Here is a 19,264-nt window from a genome sequence, read left to right as displayed (position 1 = left end):
GCGCGAAAATATCATTTCTGAGGACAAAACGAACGCTCCTAAATGTCAACAACGTCAAATACAACAAGAGAACATTCGACCTGATGAAAATGTACCGTTAAAGACCAAACGAACGCGATTCACCGGAAATAAAAAGATGTCAGTCCGTGACATCGGCAATATGGTGGATAGACTTTCAAGGACAAAACCAACAACAGAGAAATCAGAAAATAAACGTGGAAGCCATTCAAATGCTCGTCAAAATCGTGGACTTATGGGCAGCTACGCATGGCAAGGACACGACCATCATTTACACAGGCCCGTAACGACAATGCCAAGTTTCAATGTTGTTATGGTCAAGTAAACGCAAACTGTGACGTCACTAGCATCTCGAACTTGTATGATACATCAGTAAGTGGAAGTACGAATTTAATTCTTTTTGGTATGAAAAAAGTAATGTTTTCGTGAAAAAGAAGAAAAGAATCTTTGGTTTAACCAAAGTTTGAACAGTGCGGTGTCTGTGCTTTTTTTCGTCACCCTACAGAATGAAACCATAACCTAAAACACCATTTGGAAAACACCTGAACTGGAACGATGTTTGTGACCTTAAATGACAGGTGAAATGTGAGACAAGGTGCCTTAAATGGCAAGTGAAATGTGAGACAAGGTGACCATAATATTGATCAAACATTAACGATGTGGATTTGCTGAGTTAACAACGGCTTCATTAATGATACTCTTAAAACATCGAGATAGACATTACTTCTCAAGCATCACTTCCCGCATCACTTCGTTCTAAAAATACATTGTATATAGAAGATTGGCTAATAATGGAAGTATGGTTCATTATGGGAGATTGGTTAAGTATGGAAGTCTGGCTCATTATAGGAGATTGACTCATTACGGGAGTCTGGCTAATTATGGAAGTCTGGTTCATTACGGGAGATTGGTTAAGTATGAGGGTCTGGCTCATTATGGGAGATTGACTCATTATGGAAGTCTGGTTCATTACGGGAAATTGGTTAAGTATGGGGGTCTGGCTCATTATGAGAAATTGACTTATTATGGGAGTCTTGCTAATTATGGAAGTCTGGTTCATTACGGGAGATTGTCAAAGTATGAGAGTCTGGCTCATTATAGGAGATTGACTCATTACGGGAGTCTGGCAAATCATTAGAGAGTGGCTAAGTATGGGAGTAAGTCTGCTTGAAATAGAATGTTTTATTTTCTACCAGACGAAATGTATGCCTCAACGAAAAAAAGTGAGATTGTTTTTGTATATTTGTATAAACTTTGTACGACTATGACCCGTGTAGTTCGATAATTTACAAGATTGATTTATATATGTCTTCAGTCATTTTTGCCGAAGGAAATAATTTTCATTTCCCTCATATTAACATGTCAGATATACTGTTTTACCGAAGCCTAAATAATGAGGACAAATTTCCTTATGGTTAGCTCAACTATGTACAAAAATATCTCGGACTAATTCCATGTCATGAATAACTGAGACGTTGTGTGGGTTTGTTTATCATTTATTGTCTATCCGATACTGAAGCTTGTATCGAGTGATTGCTCTCAAAATTAAGATATTATTGAAAAGAATATTTTGACGTTTACTAAATATCCCCATTGTCTGAGGAATGTCAATGTTTATCAATTAATAATTATGATTTGATGTTAAATAACGTCAAAAAAGTTTTTTTTTTTTCATAAAGTTATCATATGATAAGTGGATGTTTCCAAATAGTAATTTTTTTGTTGTATATTTTGTGATTAACCACAGGTGCTTGGTTCTGGAACATATATACAAGCTTCAGAAAAAAACCCACTACACTGATAAATCATAATTATCTATGTTTCATAACCCACGCACTTGCGTGATTGGCGAATTCATCCGCAACTTCTCAAAAAAATTACATTTTTTTGTGCAATAAATATTCGGGACACATAACATTGAATTTTGTATAATACCCAATTCAATAACTAGATATCAAAACATGTATATGTCTTTCATTCATGTACTGTACAAGTTAACTAAATTTTCTTTAATTTGCCAAAACCTTGAAGCAAAAAGAATGAATTTTCGAGGAAGTTACAAGATGGATTACTCTTTAATCTAAAATTATTTCAATTTAAAGATGTCTGTTTTTCTGACTTAAACCCATTATTGAATGTAACAACTTTTAAAGTACATAGTGAATTCGAGTTATAATTTTTCATGGATGTATGAGCGAAAATCTTGAAGATATTCAACGGAATAATGCAATATTCCATTGTAAAAATATTGATGACTTTGTTAATGTTATTTATTTATTCATTTATTTATTTACATATATGTATATATCTATTTCATTAATTTATTCAAAACATAACCCATCAAACTATTGATCAAGGTGCTAATCTTGTCCCTAATGCAATACTTGTCTGTTTATACAAAAGTCATCCCATGGAGAATGTGTAATATAATTTGTAATAAATTTGTTTGAAATGAAAGAGTTCTTTGTGGTATTATTGACTATCGAGATCTATTAATGACCTCTCGTATTTGTATTTCATTTACCCAGTAGCTTTACTAAATAAAAACAAAAAACATTAATAGACATAATAACAGTAAACAAATTGGTTAAAATAGCTCAAAATCGGGTTGCTGTTGTTCGAGTACGTCGGTGAGACAAGGGTCAAGGAGATGGAAAACCTGTACCAACAAACAAACCAATTTGTATGGTTTTGTTTCTTATCTTTATTATTAAGAAATATTCTATCGCAACAAGAAGCTGGACGTGTTTGATGCTCGTTAGTTTGCCTGTTGGTTCCGTTGTTGTGTATCTTGTTCTCATTTGTGAACGTGGCATTGCTTACTTGGATTGACCAAGGTTTACATGGCAGGTGTCGTCGATAAAGTAGACGACGCTTACTCTTCCGGAACACCTAGTCTTATTCTCCTTGTACTTTTTCAGAAGTCTCCGTGTAAATCTTTCTTTCATATTATGCCCTAGTTTTATGAAATTTGAGATTGAATTATGATTATGTTGTCATGTTGGTGTTTTCTTTTTGTTTTTATTGACTAACATCACTAGCATCACTATGGAGTCCTAGACGAACGACGCAACTGGAAGATGAAGTTCTATTCGTTATTTGACAAACATCATACTGTATAAATTATCATCACATATCTGTGTGCTTTAAACATGCTACAGACAGTTTCCAAAGTTTGTGCACGCATCGCAACAGGATCAGAAACATTCTGAAAATTTATATTCCTTTAATATACACAAAAACGTGTGCCTGCAGCTCAGTCAACAAGGTTGGCAGATTATCATTTACAAACTAATCAATCAATTCTCCCATTAGCAATATATACCACACCACAATGACCTAACAATTTTAAGGCAAAGTGCTGTAGGCGTGAGCAATGTGGTAAACATATTTTACAGCCAAATAAAAGCAAGCAGATTGGTCAAAATTCAAACGGTTCATTCACATGCTTATTTTATCATAAGCTGACAAATGTTTGATCAATTCATTATTATTCGATTTTTTACTGTGAATTATGCTGAAGTCTCATCTCGTTCTCGCTTAAAAAACTGCACATAAAATGCATGAAAATGTTTTAAATTGTTCGGGGGGTACACTCCCAATAATATGTCTTACATGTCCATTGCTCAGACAATTGATAGTCGCTTTAAACAGGTGAATAACCGCACGGTTCAGAACATACAGATGTACTGGAGTTTCTTCTGTAATTATCAGATACATGAAAATTAAATTTATTGAAATACAGGGCTAGTGGCTCTCTACATCTACATGTCGACATTTCTTTCGATCACTTTGGATTTTCTCATTCGCTTCCTAGGATTTATAATGTAGGTCCTTAGCATTACTGACGAGTCTTAGAATGACGAAACAGCTGTATAATGTAGGTAAATTCATTATTTACCCCTGCTGTATCTTAATTCTAAATTTGTATCAAATGGTGCTACACACTGGTGTCTTTTGTACAGTCGCGTTGTTTTTGTTTAAATGAAGACTTAGTATCATAGTTTTTCCTGTCATTGTGTAAAAGTCTTTCTTTTCAGTTTTTCTGTTTTATGTTCTGTATTGCCGGCACCGTTTGGAGATAGACAAAACATCAATGTAATCAGTTTTTTTTTAAATTTCTTCTCAATATTAGTTACACTATAGGTCCTATGCGCTTCCGAGAGGTAAGTTTTCTCATTTGTTGAATCATTTTAGCATATCTCCAATATTCCACGTTCTTGGCCCCAAGCATTAACGAGATATACAGTATATACCATGTATAGAGATGTTAGGCGTTAAAACCCTAAAAACTATTTCCAATACATCCTACGTAAAGACAAGAAACACAAAACCAATGGTAATTTCTGTCAGTGTCTGGGTTCATCTTGGGGAGTATAGCATTGTACCATATACAGGTGTTTCACGACATCATACGCTTCGCCTCACCACAATATTCAAATCGGATCCAATTCTAAAGTATTTGATAAAACAGGGTCGACGTATCGAATTCAGTTCATGGACAAAAGGTGTTGATTTTTCGCCAAGTTGGTTAATAGATATAACAGGTACTTACCTGTGTTAGTATACACAGCCAGGTACCCGTATAGATAAATATGGCGGAGAACACAGCTATTACCAATCAAAAGTACTTACCTAGATAACTAATTCGCAGGGTTTAAAGTGAGTTCAAAACAAAATTTAAATTGATCTTAAATACAACTTTCCCCATCATTAATACTGCAAGGAACTGATTGTTTTTGTCATGGATGCTAGCTTTTATAAATAATGCCGCTAAGCTGATTATACATTCAAGGTCATTTAATGTACTGTGAAGACGAGACAAGCATATATCCCGAACAATACTCGGGTTTAATTTCTGTCACAAGGTAGTTTGTTTTATGACTGCACCATTAGGTCCTAAACTGGGGAGCTAGATCGCTTGTTTGTTTAATTCTACAAGATTAAATGTCTTTCAAATAAAGACATGTTTGTTTTTAATTACTATGCTACCACACAATTGGTGTTAAAATGCAATAGTAATTGTTTATTAAATATATATCTATATCAGTGTTGTACTTTAGGAAATAATAATATATAGTACTTATTATGTAATAGATTTTATATTTTGTATGAAAAATTTAAGTTTTTAATCAAGTTTTACACTTTTTGAAAAATTCATTTCGCATTTTATATACATGTCTTATTGGTTCTTGGTTTCTGTGTTCGACATCCTGTCTGTTGATTTATGGTTGAGGAGTTGGATTATATATTTATATCTATAACGGTACTAAATAAAATCCATTCGATCCATTTGATAACAGTGGATATTGGGAAGTTTCAGAAAAACCAGCGACACTATTCCATATACTGAATTTTACAATGTATGTATGGGTTGCCTTGGTCATAAACAACACGTGTTGATTGTCATGGTAATAAACAACACATGTGTTGATTGCTTTGGTCATAAACAACATATATATTGATTGCCTTGGTCATAAACACATGTATTGGTTGCCTTGGTAATAAACAACACATGTATCAATTGTCTTGGTTATAAACAACGCATTTATTGATTGTCAAGGTCATAACACATGTATTGATTGCCTTCGTGTTAAACAACACATGCATTGAATGTCATGGCCTTAAACAACATATATATTGATTGCCTTGACCGTAAACAACATATGTATCAATTGCCTAGGCCCCAAAATTCTACCTTCTATACATGTATTTTTAATTGTTTTGTCCATAAAGCTCCTAAACATCCAAATAAGTACAGTACAGCTTATTAAATAAAAGACACTAAAGAATGGCTTGTTTATTATTTCTATAAAGATCTCATTCGCATTTTGTTAGTCGTTACAGATGTATTACAACACAGATTAATCAATTTACAAGATTTTTGTGTAGAAGACTTTAGTACATCAATATTATAATTCAACGTTTCTTTGAGGCTTAGCTATCTCTTCATGGAGTCTGACAAAAGGAAGTATCTACATCTTTTTGTTATTGACAAACATTTTCGAGGCGAGCCGTGTTGTACTGCAACAGCTTGTGTTATACAACTCTACTGTATACATAACATTAATCATAAGTCAGTGTACTTTTAAAATCCAACCAGTTTTGATACACCTGGTGCCAGTTTCTTGAATCTTCCTAAGCAGAGAAATCTCAACTCATATAAATTCATTATGTAACTTTAGAAAAAAAATCGTGTAAGTTTCTGAAAGTTCCCCTAACCTATATAATGCTTTCTGATGGAAAAAAAATTAAAGAAAATTTCTATAAAGATTCATGAAACTGGTGCCTTTATTCCCATTCCCTTTAATAAAAAGGAACATGTACACAAATGGCTGTTTATCAAAATGACTAGTTCTTAGTGTTACAATGTAATACCAAACTTTTGGTAACCAATATTATGTGATGCTAACATTTTTACCCCTTACATCGATAAACAGAGAACTCGTGGAATATCCTCAAGTAAAATTTGGTTGGTTAGAACTGCTTTCCACAAAATAAATTAATCTTCAATTGACAAAACACTTTGAAATTAAAAAAAAAAACCCATAGAAATGTTAAAAATAGCAATAATGTGACAGTGTGTTATTTATGCTTTTTAAGTTTACCTAAGTACTAGGGCATGTCTTGACAATGTCAGAAATGCATATTTTATATCTTCTGACATATTTATATGTATTTTTAATAGGTAACATGTCTATATGTCTGACATGTGTTTTATTTTTAGTGAATTGTATGTCTTGTGATGTGAATTGTACACTATTACCTGTATGAATCCCATATATGGTAAATACATGTACATGCACAAGTTTGACCCATGACAGCCACTGACCTGTCCAGTGAACCGACATTGACGATTTTGATTGGCTAGAGTCATCATGAGAGGGAAAGTAAGCTTGATTTGAACATCGGTATTCAGTTCTTTGTTGGAGAACAGATTTAGATTCCCAAGGGGAAAGATGCATTTTTGAGTAGAAAGAAACGGAGATACATTATAATTGGTAAGTTATATGTTTATTAATATTTCAGAATATTGTAGTTAATTTATTGTTTAATATATATTACAATAAATTAGTCCTGTAGAATAAATGTATTTTTTGAATATATAGTATATAGTATAATACTTATATCATTGTTTTCTTTGTAAGTTTGGCTATCCCAAGTTTATCTGCAGTGCTACAAAGTTGCCTGATCATATTTTTAATTCTCAATTTGTGTTGTCTATTGTCATGTTAAACAGTATATGACAATTATTAAGTAGTTGTATTAATTTTATAGATAATTGGAGAGTGATAGCGGGAGACAGCATAGTTTCAAGTGTGTATATTACAGAACCTCTATAAACCTCTACACCATATGTAGGGTGAGTTTACCATTTAAAATTATTACGTTGAAATGTATATTCGATGTTAATGAATACGAAATATGGATAGTATGTGTTTCAGGAAAGTAAGACAATTTAGTCATAGAAGTATTTTCTTTGTTTTGTATTATTTAATCATATAACAGTACTGTATAAGTAATGTTAATTTGAATAATCTAATTATATTGTAAAGTTGGTAAACAATTTGTATTTGCCATAATTTAGATAATAGAGGAAAAAATAGGTAATTATACAGTGCAAGAGTTATGTCCCCTGATGTTGTGTGTGCAATACTAAGTGTTTGTCTTTGTTTCTTTTCTAGGGTTTTTTTATGCATTGAATAAATGTTATTAAGAATAAAACAAGCTTTGGCGTGGTGTTTTCACCCTGTTACAATAACATTTCTATATTATTTATATAAATACACAACTTATTCCTAGCATCATTCCAGACTACATAACAATACAGAAAATGTTGGTAAACCATACTTTGACGAACTTTGGTTGTAACCTTCTCAGAACAAAAACCTTTTTATTTCTAATTTCTTAGAAATGCAATTACTGGGTATTATGAAAGACAAGGGTCGACAAAAGCACACTGGAATTTTCTCCTTAGTTTCTCTTGCAATGTTCATGTCGCATTTTGATTACTTTTGTTCTGATCCTATCAAAATGCACCAAGTTCAGGCTGTTTCACTTCCTCTACTCCACTGATTATCCACTAAAGATTAAAATGTTTTGTTCCTTTACCTTTGCATCTATATAATTATTTTTACCCAGTGTCCATCAGTTAGCAGTATTGTCTTGCAGTCACTCTCATGACGGAGATACTTTTTTCCCCCTTTTCTTAGGATTATACCTCTAAATCTCTTGTAAGCAGGGTTCCATATACTACTGCTTTGTCGGAGTTACCTTGTTTTTAAGATTATTAACCCTCATTTTTTTTTTACAAACTTTTAAGTATCTTTCTGTAGACTCAGCCCTTTTTGACCTAAGGAAGAAAAGAACAAAAGGAACAACAACACTGTGACAGATCATTTTATTTTCAACACCAATATACACCAGAACATGTTGGGAAACCAGAGCCCTCAACAGTTATTACCTCAAGTGTAAAACACTTCTAACATACTTTAATGTTTAATCTCAAAAACATGACATAAAAATCAAAACTTTTTAAACTAGCACTTACTGTATATAGGGGAGATACACTGTCAAAAGAAGTCTTCATGGCCAACTGATACAATGGTGATGTTGAACAAGAAAATGTTCAAATAAACCATATGTCGGAGTCCAGTACATTATAAGTACCAGATTGCTTTGCAGCAACTTAAAAACTACAATGAAGGAGTGATATACAAAATAAATAAGCTGGATTTCAAGGGGAAATCAGTAACGAGGTATCCATAAGCAGATGTTAAATGCGAAGTAGTAAACTTTTGGGGATCTTCTCCCAGTATATTGTTACAGAGGACAATGCCAAAAATACTGAAGTAAAGTAATGCCAGCTTGAAGTTGTTTTTCACGTATATGTTAACCAGACTGTATCAGCGTCTATTATGATTTTATGCATTGTGCATGTGTGTAATCAGATCGATGACACGGCAACTGTATCCAAACTCGTTGTCATACCTGTAATAGAAGATGATGAAGTCATTATTAGGGCAATATCAATATTAGGGCATCAATTAGTTCGGGTATCATACATAACATAATATCCTTATATACCCATTTCAATAAAATGTAGTCAAGTTTTCATTTTAGTCACCAACATTACTGACACAACTCTAGTGCTCCCATAAAGCCCATTTGAAAATGAAGAAAATTCTGTAAATCATGAATAGAGTGGTGACCTTGTTAGCATGAAACTTTGACCCATATGGCCCCACTTGTATAAAATATCTCAATTTAAGATTTCCTCAAGCCCATATTTTCCTCAGCTAATATCTCCTTGAAAATATCTTGAATGAAAATTCCTCAAGGAATTTCAGGACATCCTAGCCGATGACTTCCTCCTGTTCCTTGAGAAAATTTTATACAAGCCATTTTCAAGGAGATATCAGCTGAGGAAAATCTCGACTTGAGGAAATCTCAAGTTGAGATGTTTTATACAAGTGGGGTCTGATGTATTTTTTGTACTGGAATATTTATAAAGCTTGATCAAAATCTATGAAATTTCCCTCAAGGATAATTCAAACCAAATTTGATCAAAAACCACATGGCCTTTTATGACAAGCAGTATTTCAAGAAAAATTTGACAGAGACTGTTTGGGCTGAAAATTACATTTTTACCATTTGAATTATAGAAAAAGTTCCATTATGCTTGACAGGGGCATAGCTAGCCCAGCAGAAATGTGTAAGCCCAGGTGAGGAGTCTGGGGGCGGAAAATGAATTTCATGATTTCAAAGATGTTTTGAATCGTTTCCTGAGACATTTCTTTCTATTTATTTAACAACAAACTTCAACCCATGATATTTATTTTCAACCTTAGTTTTGTATTTTTGTCCTACATACTCTATGCATGGATTTTTTATGTGTAATCACGGGCTTTTTCTTTATTTGGAAGCTACATCCCTGCTTGAGCGGAATTAATTACACCAAGTGTTCCTATTTCTAGTGCTTTATTTCATTCTTATGAAAATGACACTGCTCCCATTTTCGACTTAGAGCAATGTTTAATCTTGCCTACAGATTATGTTTCAGTAATACAAATTCAACATCAACATCATGGTATCGACACGAGATGATGAAAGAGAAAGAAAGCAGTTACTTACCAGGAGATTAATTTCACAAAGTTGTCATTGAGGGCAATTCCAGCAAGAGCATCGAAGATGCTGCTTCTTGCATCTCCACAGAAGTCCTGTGATACTACTTTGTCCTCGGTATAGCCCAGGAATCCCTTCAAATCGCCTTCCTCAGAGGCTGCTTTGATGGCAGCTTTGATTACATCGTAGGAAGCCTGAAAGACAAAGGTTCCATACCATAAACATCTACATGTAATGGCCAGGGCCATTTTCTTTCATCAGTCTAACCAGTTGAATCAGGATTGTTTGTTAACAAAATATGGGACAACCTTCTTATCTAATTTTGCTTTCTGATGTGTCTCAACTTAGCCTTTTGAGGCCTGTGTTGAATATTTGCAGGTCTGTGTCATTTTATGCCTCAAGTGTTACATGAAAAGTGCATACAAACCAGTGTTTCCACAATAACAAACAGGTCACTGGTATCTATAAACATTAAACTGTACTCTGATTCAGGTTACAGGAAATATGGACACCCTCTGAATTACAGGGAAAGAGATGCCTGAAGACTATTTTTATTGGTTCTTTATAAAACTTTATACAAACTTTCGAAGTCAAAATCCAAGATGGCCATCTGTTGGCCATTTTTTATTTGTCTGATCAGATCCAAAATTACAATGGTACAACCAGGGACCAAGGAGAACCTTCCTATGAAATTTATGAAATATCCATCTAGTACTTCAAGATATAGCAATAAAAAAAATTTATTATTGATGGACGACTGACCACAGATGTAGAGCCATTTGAATAGTCCACCATCTAATGATGGTGGGCTAAAACGAAAAGAAAAAAAAAACACTATCTAGCACACAACTGAAAGTACCAAAGAGAACTTCAGATGAATTTGAAAAATAGTCCATTAAAATTATGGGTTAAAACAATTGTTCAAAGATTCAGACAGTACATGAAAAAGCAATAATTCACACATTGTTTTGGATATGAATCCTCAAATTAACTTACAGGTTTAGTCAATCGGCAGGTCAAGTCAACAACAGACACATCAGGCACTGGTACACGGAAAGCCATACCAGTCAACTTTCTGCAGGAATACAAAAGACGTATTTATTCAAGCTGATCACTGTAACTCTCACCTGCAGAGTTGAGCTCTCACATCAAAACATACCCACCCCCTCCCCCCCACCGGTCCAATGATGACAAATTTCAAAGCCTTCACCCCAACTTCCTCAAAATACTTTCATTCAAGCAGAAAGAATGCTTTTCAATTCTTGCCTCTATTTCCCAACTTTGGTCCTAACCCCTTGTACCCACAAGGACCAGACCCTAGATTTACATGAATTTACAAGGATATTTGAAAGAAAATGTCCCCTTGTTGGGTCACCTACAGATTGCAGATGGCACTGGACTCGCCATTCATTGGTTTCTCTTCACCCTAACATCATTCATACTAAAAAAAAAAAAATACCCTCATCTCAACAGAAAAAGAATGTTATAAATATTGATTTCTTTCCCTCATAGAACCCCACCCTCTGCCCCCCAAGAGGGTTTGTTCAAGATTGAGCCTCCTACACCAAAGGATGCTTTGGACAAAATCAAATCAAAGTTACAGAAGAATTTGCTAAATTTTCTTCTGTTTGGCCTCCATCTTATCTTACTTCTTGACCACTACATACCCATTAAGTTCTGGAATGACCTTGCCAACAGCCTTGGCAGCACCTGTGGAGGCTGGAATGATACTCTGGAAGCATCCACGGCCACTACGCCAATCCTTGCCACTGGGTCCATCCACAGTTTTCTGTGTGGCAGTAATGGCATGTACTGTGGTCATCAGACCCTCTGTGATACCGAAACTGTCATTGATCACCTTGGCAAGAGGAGCCAGGCAGTTGGTAGTACAGGAAGCATTGCTATGGAAAACAGAATCAGGAATGACAACTACAACAACATTTATATGGACACAGTTATATAAAGGAAAGTTAAAAAAAAAAAAAAAAAAAACACCCTAAACAAGCAAAATTTTTCAAGTAATGGTTTCCTCAAAAACATCAGCAGTAAGACAAAACATGGTTTTAGATAATGCACGATCAATGTAACTGTTGCTATAAGTTATTTACAAAAGGTTTGTACCCTGACTTCACTATACTTTGGTGTAACAAGAGGCCCAAAGGGCCTGAATCTCTATCCTAGTTTGGTTTCTTGCATTTTTTTATTTCACAAATCGGTGAATATTAATGAGTCTGTTTTTCAAATGGTTTTATTTATGAAAAGTTAATTGTGAATTTATGCCACATGCAAGCTTGCATAAAAACTAAAGCAAAATTCCAAATTTTGAGTACAAGGTGTTATTCACTTAGATCTTCACCATAATCTTTTGAGGGCCCACAGAGTGACACCCAAATCAAAGCACTGAAGTAGTGCATGCTGTGTTTCTTTCAAGTATCTGTGATTAATTTGACCTCGAGACAAGTGGGTTAATGATAACATATATATTTATTCATTCTTTCAAAAATATATGAAGGAAGAGCAAACACTGGGAGGTTTGAGTTTAGTGAAGTTAACCCATCCCTTACTTTATTCTGTCAATGTAATATGAATGTCAAACTAAATTATGTATGTGCAATGTCAAGTATGAGAAAACATCTTACTAGTTCACACCTGGCATTTATCCTTCATTTGGGACTTTAAAGTTTGATCAAGTAGATAAGACACATCTAAGGACAATGCATGGATGAGCATGCACTTGAATGTTTAACAACATATAAGCAATCGTGAAGAAATGGGGGCTGGGACAAGTATCGGCCCTTGACAACATTATGCTATTGACATCTTTAACTCTATTAAGTGTTTTAGATATTAAGTATTCATGGACAGACACACAATAAGATATCAATTGGTCACCTACAGATACTAAATGAAGAATGTACCAAACAAATTTTGTTGGTTTCTATGGACAGGTAGGGCATACCTAAAGACAACTTACCTGACAATGTCCATGCTGCTCTTATCATATTTTTTGTGGTTGACACCCATGACAAACATAGGTGCATCTGCAGATGGTGCAGAAATGATAACCTTCTTGGCACCTCCTTTCTTGTGTGCCTATAAACAAATCATTCTACGTCAGTGACAAAAACAAAGGCAAAACAGGTTTTGATTTAAATATTACTATGATGACTGGTCTATTATGTAATCATTCATTTCAAACCATTAGCTGACCTCTCTCATCCCATACAACCTCTCAGCTCCACCCTAGTAGCTTTCATTTAGTAACCCTCATTTACTAACCTTAATATTGATGTTATAATTAAGAACGACTGTGATTGTTCACAGTGGAAAACCAGCAGAAATACATATTTGTGTTAACAGAACTCTATCACAAAAAATGTCCTCCATCTGTGATATTTAAAAATGTGGTGACCCATCAACTCATCAATATACATAAACTTTAACGCTTCTAAGCCTGCTAACACAATCTGCACATGTACCGTACCTTAGAACAGATAACAGCAAACAGGTACATCACTGCTCTACATACACATCATTATACTTACACCAGCCTTTTCTAATGTTGTGAAGACCCCTGTGGATTCTACAACATACTCGGCACCTGCTCCAGCCCAGGCGATATTACCGGGGTCACGCCTGAAACAAATTTTTATACATGTATATGATTACTCTCTTCGTTGCACAAAAAAATTATTCATAGTCTAAAAGAAAACTGCTTTCATGTTTACCTGACCACATCAAAGAAACTGAACATACCTGGTATCAGAATTGGGTGAAGCATTATTAGAACAGTGCTCTTCAATACAATTAAACCAGCACTTCTCAAAATTTACTGAATGGACAGGGGCAAAGTAAGAAATATAAATGGTGTGTAGGTATGAGTATATATTCATAAAAATATCTTCAATACTAGCATCCAAGGGTTTGACCAATGGCAATCAAAAGCTATCTAATTTGTACAAAATACTTTCCTTTTGAATAATAAAAAATCAAAATGTTCACTCCTTGGCTTTATCAAGTTAAGAAGTTTAGTTGTCAGGAAAATATACTCCATATTCTATGCAGACTGATTACATCAATACACCTAACGGTGTATAGAATAAGATTTGGTCAAAAACATTGTGAACTTTTCAAAACAGATTTCAATAAACTAGGAGTTCACTTTTATTTGGCAATTATACTTACTCATTGAAGACAGAGATTGGTTGTCCATTGACGATAAGTTTTTGGTTGTCTTTGTCACATTCAATGGAGTGTGGGAATTTTCCGTGTGTGGAATCGTACTTTAACATATATACCTGTCAACGCAAGTAGAACACTAAAAATACATTGTAAAAAAACTCATTTCTACATCATTTCTGCAGCAAGCATTAAATGGCAGCTGGAAAGCACTTCTAAATTTCTTATTCATCATTTAATGTTATATGTCCCTAATCTAGCAGCCTAGCTGAAAGGTTTGATGGTGCTAGAACGAGAAATAGACTTACAATGTAGTATTGGACTATTAAACAACATCTCATAAATTTGTGGAAATATGAAATCCTTAATGAATTAAAATATCCAGTTTACAGTTAACACCTTCCTAAAGATCCAAATTCTTACCATGTATTCCAATTCAATAAAGGGATCGTTGACTGCAACAACGCTGACACCTTTTGCCACTGCAGCACGCAGAACGAGACGGCCAATACGACCAAATCTGGAGGTAAAAGTAATTCAGTCAAAATAATTCCAGATGAAATTAAATCATTAATCAAGCAGAATGTCATGAATTGATCAACTATAAACATTTGTTAAGTAAATTTGTGTACCAGGTATGTTGGTGTTCATTACTAAATGTTGAAGAAACTTACATAAATGTACATAGATTAAAAAATCACAAATAAAGTCAAAGATACCGATGAAAATTTTCCAAAAACATGTTGATGACTTGATACCATGGTCTTCAACGAGGAAATATCAACACGATAATAGGAATGCTACATACATATATGTATTGTTTTTTAGTTGATCCAGGGAGCATCAATTTACACAGCATGGATTTTTATCTTAGGCTGTATAGACAAACGCACTACTTACTGAGAACTTGCTGACACCATGGAGTTATTTACTAAATATAAACCAAATCTTTTGAGAGATCCTAAAGACTAATACAGAATGTAATACATGAGATGAGACAGGACTACTGACATGGGGAACTGTGTATGCCCTATCCCTATAAAGTAGCAGGGTAGTAATAGGTGTTCCTAGCATGTCAGGCATTTGTGGATTAATCCCAATTATAGAGAAACAGCACAAATCCAGGTCTCATATAATTGTGTCCCAGAAATAAAAATATAGGTAAGGTGAAACCTGTTTAATATCATGGTCCATTTGTCTCAAGGAAATGTGATATCAAAAGTTGACATGTTTTCTGACATCAAAACCCAGAAGTTAACTTTCTGATGCACCAAGCTGACTTGCATCAATTAGAAATCATTGCAGATAAGAAATTCCTCAATAGATTTGTTTTTCCCTTAAGAAGAAAACATGATATTAACCAGAAAGTGACATTAAATGGGTTCCATTTAGTATTTAAAGGTTGTTAAGTATTCACATCATGATGATGTGAACAAAACTGAACATTCTGACAAACTTACCCATTGATTCCTACTTTGATATCAGACATGTTGGTGTTGATGTGATGGTTCTGCTGTCACAGATCTAAAACAAAATAACTTCAATTAATGTAAGCAAAGACAGAGTTATCAAGATCCCCTACCACTGTTCATTTGTAAAATATATACATTAAAGTACACTAAAGTACTGAAACCACTTATTGTTTATGTTCAGCTAAAAGTTCTGTTGAAAGTGAACAATATAATAACAATTTCGTAGCATAATACTATGAATATTAAAATCAGCTGATCATACCTTTATATTCCCTTCTTTAACCAAATAGTAATGATAGAATATTTGTCACTAATTTCAGTCATGCTAGATCAAACAAAGATTTCATTACTGCTCAAGTATGACAAGACAGTGAAATGGTTTATACACATGAATAAAATACAATGCAGCATCTAATAGCCAAGATATGTAAAATTGCAAGAAAGTTACTATCAGCAAAACAAATCATAACTGGTGATAGTGTAACATCACTTCGAACATTAGGCTTCTAAAAACATTTTGGAGATTCACTATCATAGGTTTATTAGCACATTTTACCAACTGAAAAAATGACCTATTGATATTGTTTGGTTTCCTATCATTTGATATATATTTGATTTGAATAAAAAATCAAAACAATATGGCCAATACAATGTCATATGTCAAAAGTTTAAAATGGCCATAGCTCAAAAAGTATTTACTGTACAGCTTTCCTGAAATGATACTATGGTAGACAATGTAGAGGGCTAAATTTCATAATGGACATATAAATACCTAGGTCAAATTAAAAAGCTTGCTATAGGGTCAGAGGTCATCAGCTTTTACAATTTTTTTAAATTTCACAACAGTTTCGAAAAATTCTTTTTGAAATTGACAGGGTATTTCCATTCTAATGAAGTCTTCAGTATGTAACATGTCTGTAACATTTACACTGTTACCTGCAAGATGGTTCGCCATTTTGAACAATTGCAAAAAATGAGTCAAATTTGCATTATTTCGTCAGTAACATATCAGGATAAAGGACCAAAAGGTTTATCAATAAGGTCGACTTTGATCCTCTTTCAAGGTTCCAAGGTCCAATGAAAATTATAAAAGATGTCAGCCAATCAGGTCACTGCAGCCTCATTAGATATGTGCAGAATTTGTCGATAATCAAACTAGGACAAGGGGTTTAGGTAACTAGTCTAACAAGCAAGTCTTATCATAATTCATTTGTTCCTTCAAAAGATAGCACAAGGAAAGCATTCAGTTAGAGTGCTGGAAGATATCAGCCAATCAGTTCACAGCAGTCTCACAAAATAAGCATAGAATTTGCCGATAATGGAACTTTGACAAGGAATTAAGTTAATAAGTCTACGAAGCAAGTTTCCTAAAAATCTAATCATTCTTTTATAAGAGAATGTGCAGAAAGCATTCCTATAGAGTGATTTAAGACATCAGCCAATTAGGTTACAGCAGCCTCATTAAATATGCACAGAATTTTCTGTTAATCGAACTTGTGCAAGGGATGAAAGTAACATGTGTATCAACCAAGTTTCATCAATATCTGACAAATCCTTCAAAAGATATCATACGGAAAGCAGCATCCAGATGGATTGACGGACGGACAGAGCCCATTTGAATATCCCCCGCCAACTTTGATTGGGTGTGGGATAACAAAATGAATTGCAAGAATATTCTGAATGGGCCTCCACTAGGATTAAAACTCAGGACTTCTGACATACTAGTCTGACGCTCAACCGATCAACTTAAAGAGAATTTCTCTCTAGCTGAGTGGTATATTGCAGCTAATATTTATCAGGGTTACAAACCAACTCTTCAGGAATAACTTGGTCTCAAGTTCCTAGGGGTAACAGTGGTGCTTATTAAAGAAACACTTAGTATCATTTCTGAGTCCCTACACCAATACCAACCTAACCGGGTCTATTATCTATTTCAATGTCTCTGCTCAGGTTCTAACCAGGAATCTTTGGTTTACTAGCCTGATGCTCTACTAATTGAGCTAAAGAGAGATCCTCACTAGTTCAGCATTATCTTGCTAGTATTTAACAATGTTATACCCCCCCCCACCGCCCTCCAGGAAAGAATTTGTCAAGTTTCCAGGGGTATAAGGATAGTGTAAATGTCACATCTGATGTCTTTCTGAGCATGAATAATTCAAATTTGATGAAATAAAATGAAAACATTGCATCAATGTATCCCCCATGTTTAATAACCTAGCTAACAATTTCTTGTTAATAAATCTACCTGAAGAAAACGTGAAACTTTTAAAGTACAAGATTATTCTTCTTTGTCTGGAATAGCATTTTTGTAAATAATTTCCATGTCATGATTTCTTAAATCCCCAGAAAACAAACACTCCAGGACTGTAACACTGACTGTAAATCAGTTTAAATATAATTCAATTCAGACCAAATCAAGTTAATATTAACTTAATTGAATGCGAGAGATTTCTGCACAATGCTGATGCATTAGTACATTACATAATAATGATGATATTAATTTCATCAAAGTGTCCCACACTAATTCAGGATATCATTTATACAATATTAAACAAAAGAAAGGAATTTATATCCGGCCAAATCACAACAGATAATACACTAAACCATCAACAGTTAGTGTGTATCACTTTAAATCAATAATATATAATACAGCCTCCAATACTTTCCTAGACAGATCTCTGATTATTGCAAGTCATCTAAATTTATAGAAAGAGCACAGACTTAGATATGTCTTAAGCTAAGCCTGTGGAAAGATCAGCGAAAGACATGGCATCGTACCATGAGAAGTGAAGGTTGGCAGTCGTACTATGTCCGTCAAAAGACCTACAATGTCCTTGACACGCTCGCACAAGGTCGTTGTGATGCTAAGCTTGGCTACCATACAAGGACAGTAAGAAGAATGCAAGTTTCATTTATGCACAAAATATTTCAATGAAACATGAATTAAAATATCTTATGCGTAATTAAAGCTGACATTCTCTTAATATTGAGGAAACATGAGCTTGCGTAAAAAACAAGTAGGAAATGATGACATGAACGGAAAGCGTGATAGAAGTCGTGTATGCATGTCTTCAATTTCGATGATTATTCAAATGCATATATAACTGCAGTGTAACCAGTCATGCATGTTCTTATTCTAGTCACTAAAAACATCATTTAAAACACGACAGAAATAATACTTCGCACAAATTTCAAAAACCTACTGTCGTAGACTCACCTTGCTTGCCGGTTCTGGAATAAAACCGTCAGTTGCGCGTGCGCGAAAGCCTTAAGTTATTCCGAATGTACTTTTTTGTTCCGAAGGGATTTACCGTAGTATTCCTAACGTTCAACATTCGCTGCGAACTAATAATTAAAAAGGTTGGCTAAGTTGACCTCCACGTATTATTTTCATGGTAACCATGTCCAGGTCTTTATACAAAATATTTCATTTGCGTGTTTCATTTTCTAAATGTTCGCATTTATAACTT

At 34.2% G+C, this 19,264-nt stretch overlaps 1 protein-coding gene across 1 annotated transcript; it reads right to left on the bottom strand.

The window, feature by feature from the left end:
• Window positions 1-8,404: 8,404 nt before the first annotated feature.
• Window positions 8,405-19,051, bottom strand: LOC132549403 (glyceraldehyde-3-phosphate dehydrogenase-like). The gene is made up of 10 exons (XM_060213329.1): window positions 19,012-19,051; window positions 15,783-15,846; window positions 14,746-14,842; window positions 14,329-14,441; window positions 13,689-13,779; window positions 13,118-13,236; window positions 11,811-12,044; window positions 11,140-11,218; window positions 10,153-10,337; window positions 8,405-9,009 (listed from the first exon to the last, which is right to left on the bottom strand). The coding sequence occupies exons 2-10, from the start codon at window positions 15,809-15,811 to the stop codon at window positions 8,943-8,945; spliced, it is 1,014 nt and encodes a 337-aa protein (XP_060069312.1). The 5' UTR covers window positions 15,812-15,846; window positions 19,012-19,051; the 3' UTR covers window positions 8,405-8,942.
• Window positions 19,052-19,264: the final 213 nt, after the last annotated feature.

This window comes from Ylistrum balloti, unplaced genomic scaffold, assembly GCF_031769215.1.
Source record: "Ylistrum balloti isolate Yb309-2 unplaced genomic scaffold, AGI_CSIRO_Ybal_v1 Utg370056, whole genome shotgun sequence".
Classification (NCBI taxonomy): domain Eukaryota; kingdom Metazoa; phylum Mollusca; class Bivalvia; order Pectinida; family Pectinidae; genus Ylistrum; species Ylistrum balloti.
Note: the sequence above shows the minus strand (reverse complement) of the source record. Positions and strands in the feature narration are given on the sequence as shown.

Coding starts and splice junctions, on each gene's coding strand:
- LOC132549403 (XM_060213329.1), bottom strand. CDS start 15,811: ATGTCTGATATCAAAGTAGGAATCAATGG. Junction 12,045..13,117: donor AGCAGCATGGACATTGTCAG/GTAAGTTGTCTT, acceptor TGTTTTCCATAG/CAATGCTTCCTGTACTACCA. Junction 10,338..11,139: donor CCTGCCGATTGACTAAACCT/GTAAGTTAATTT, acceptor TTTGTCTTTCAG/GCTTCCTACGATGTAATCAA.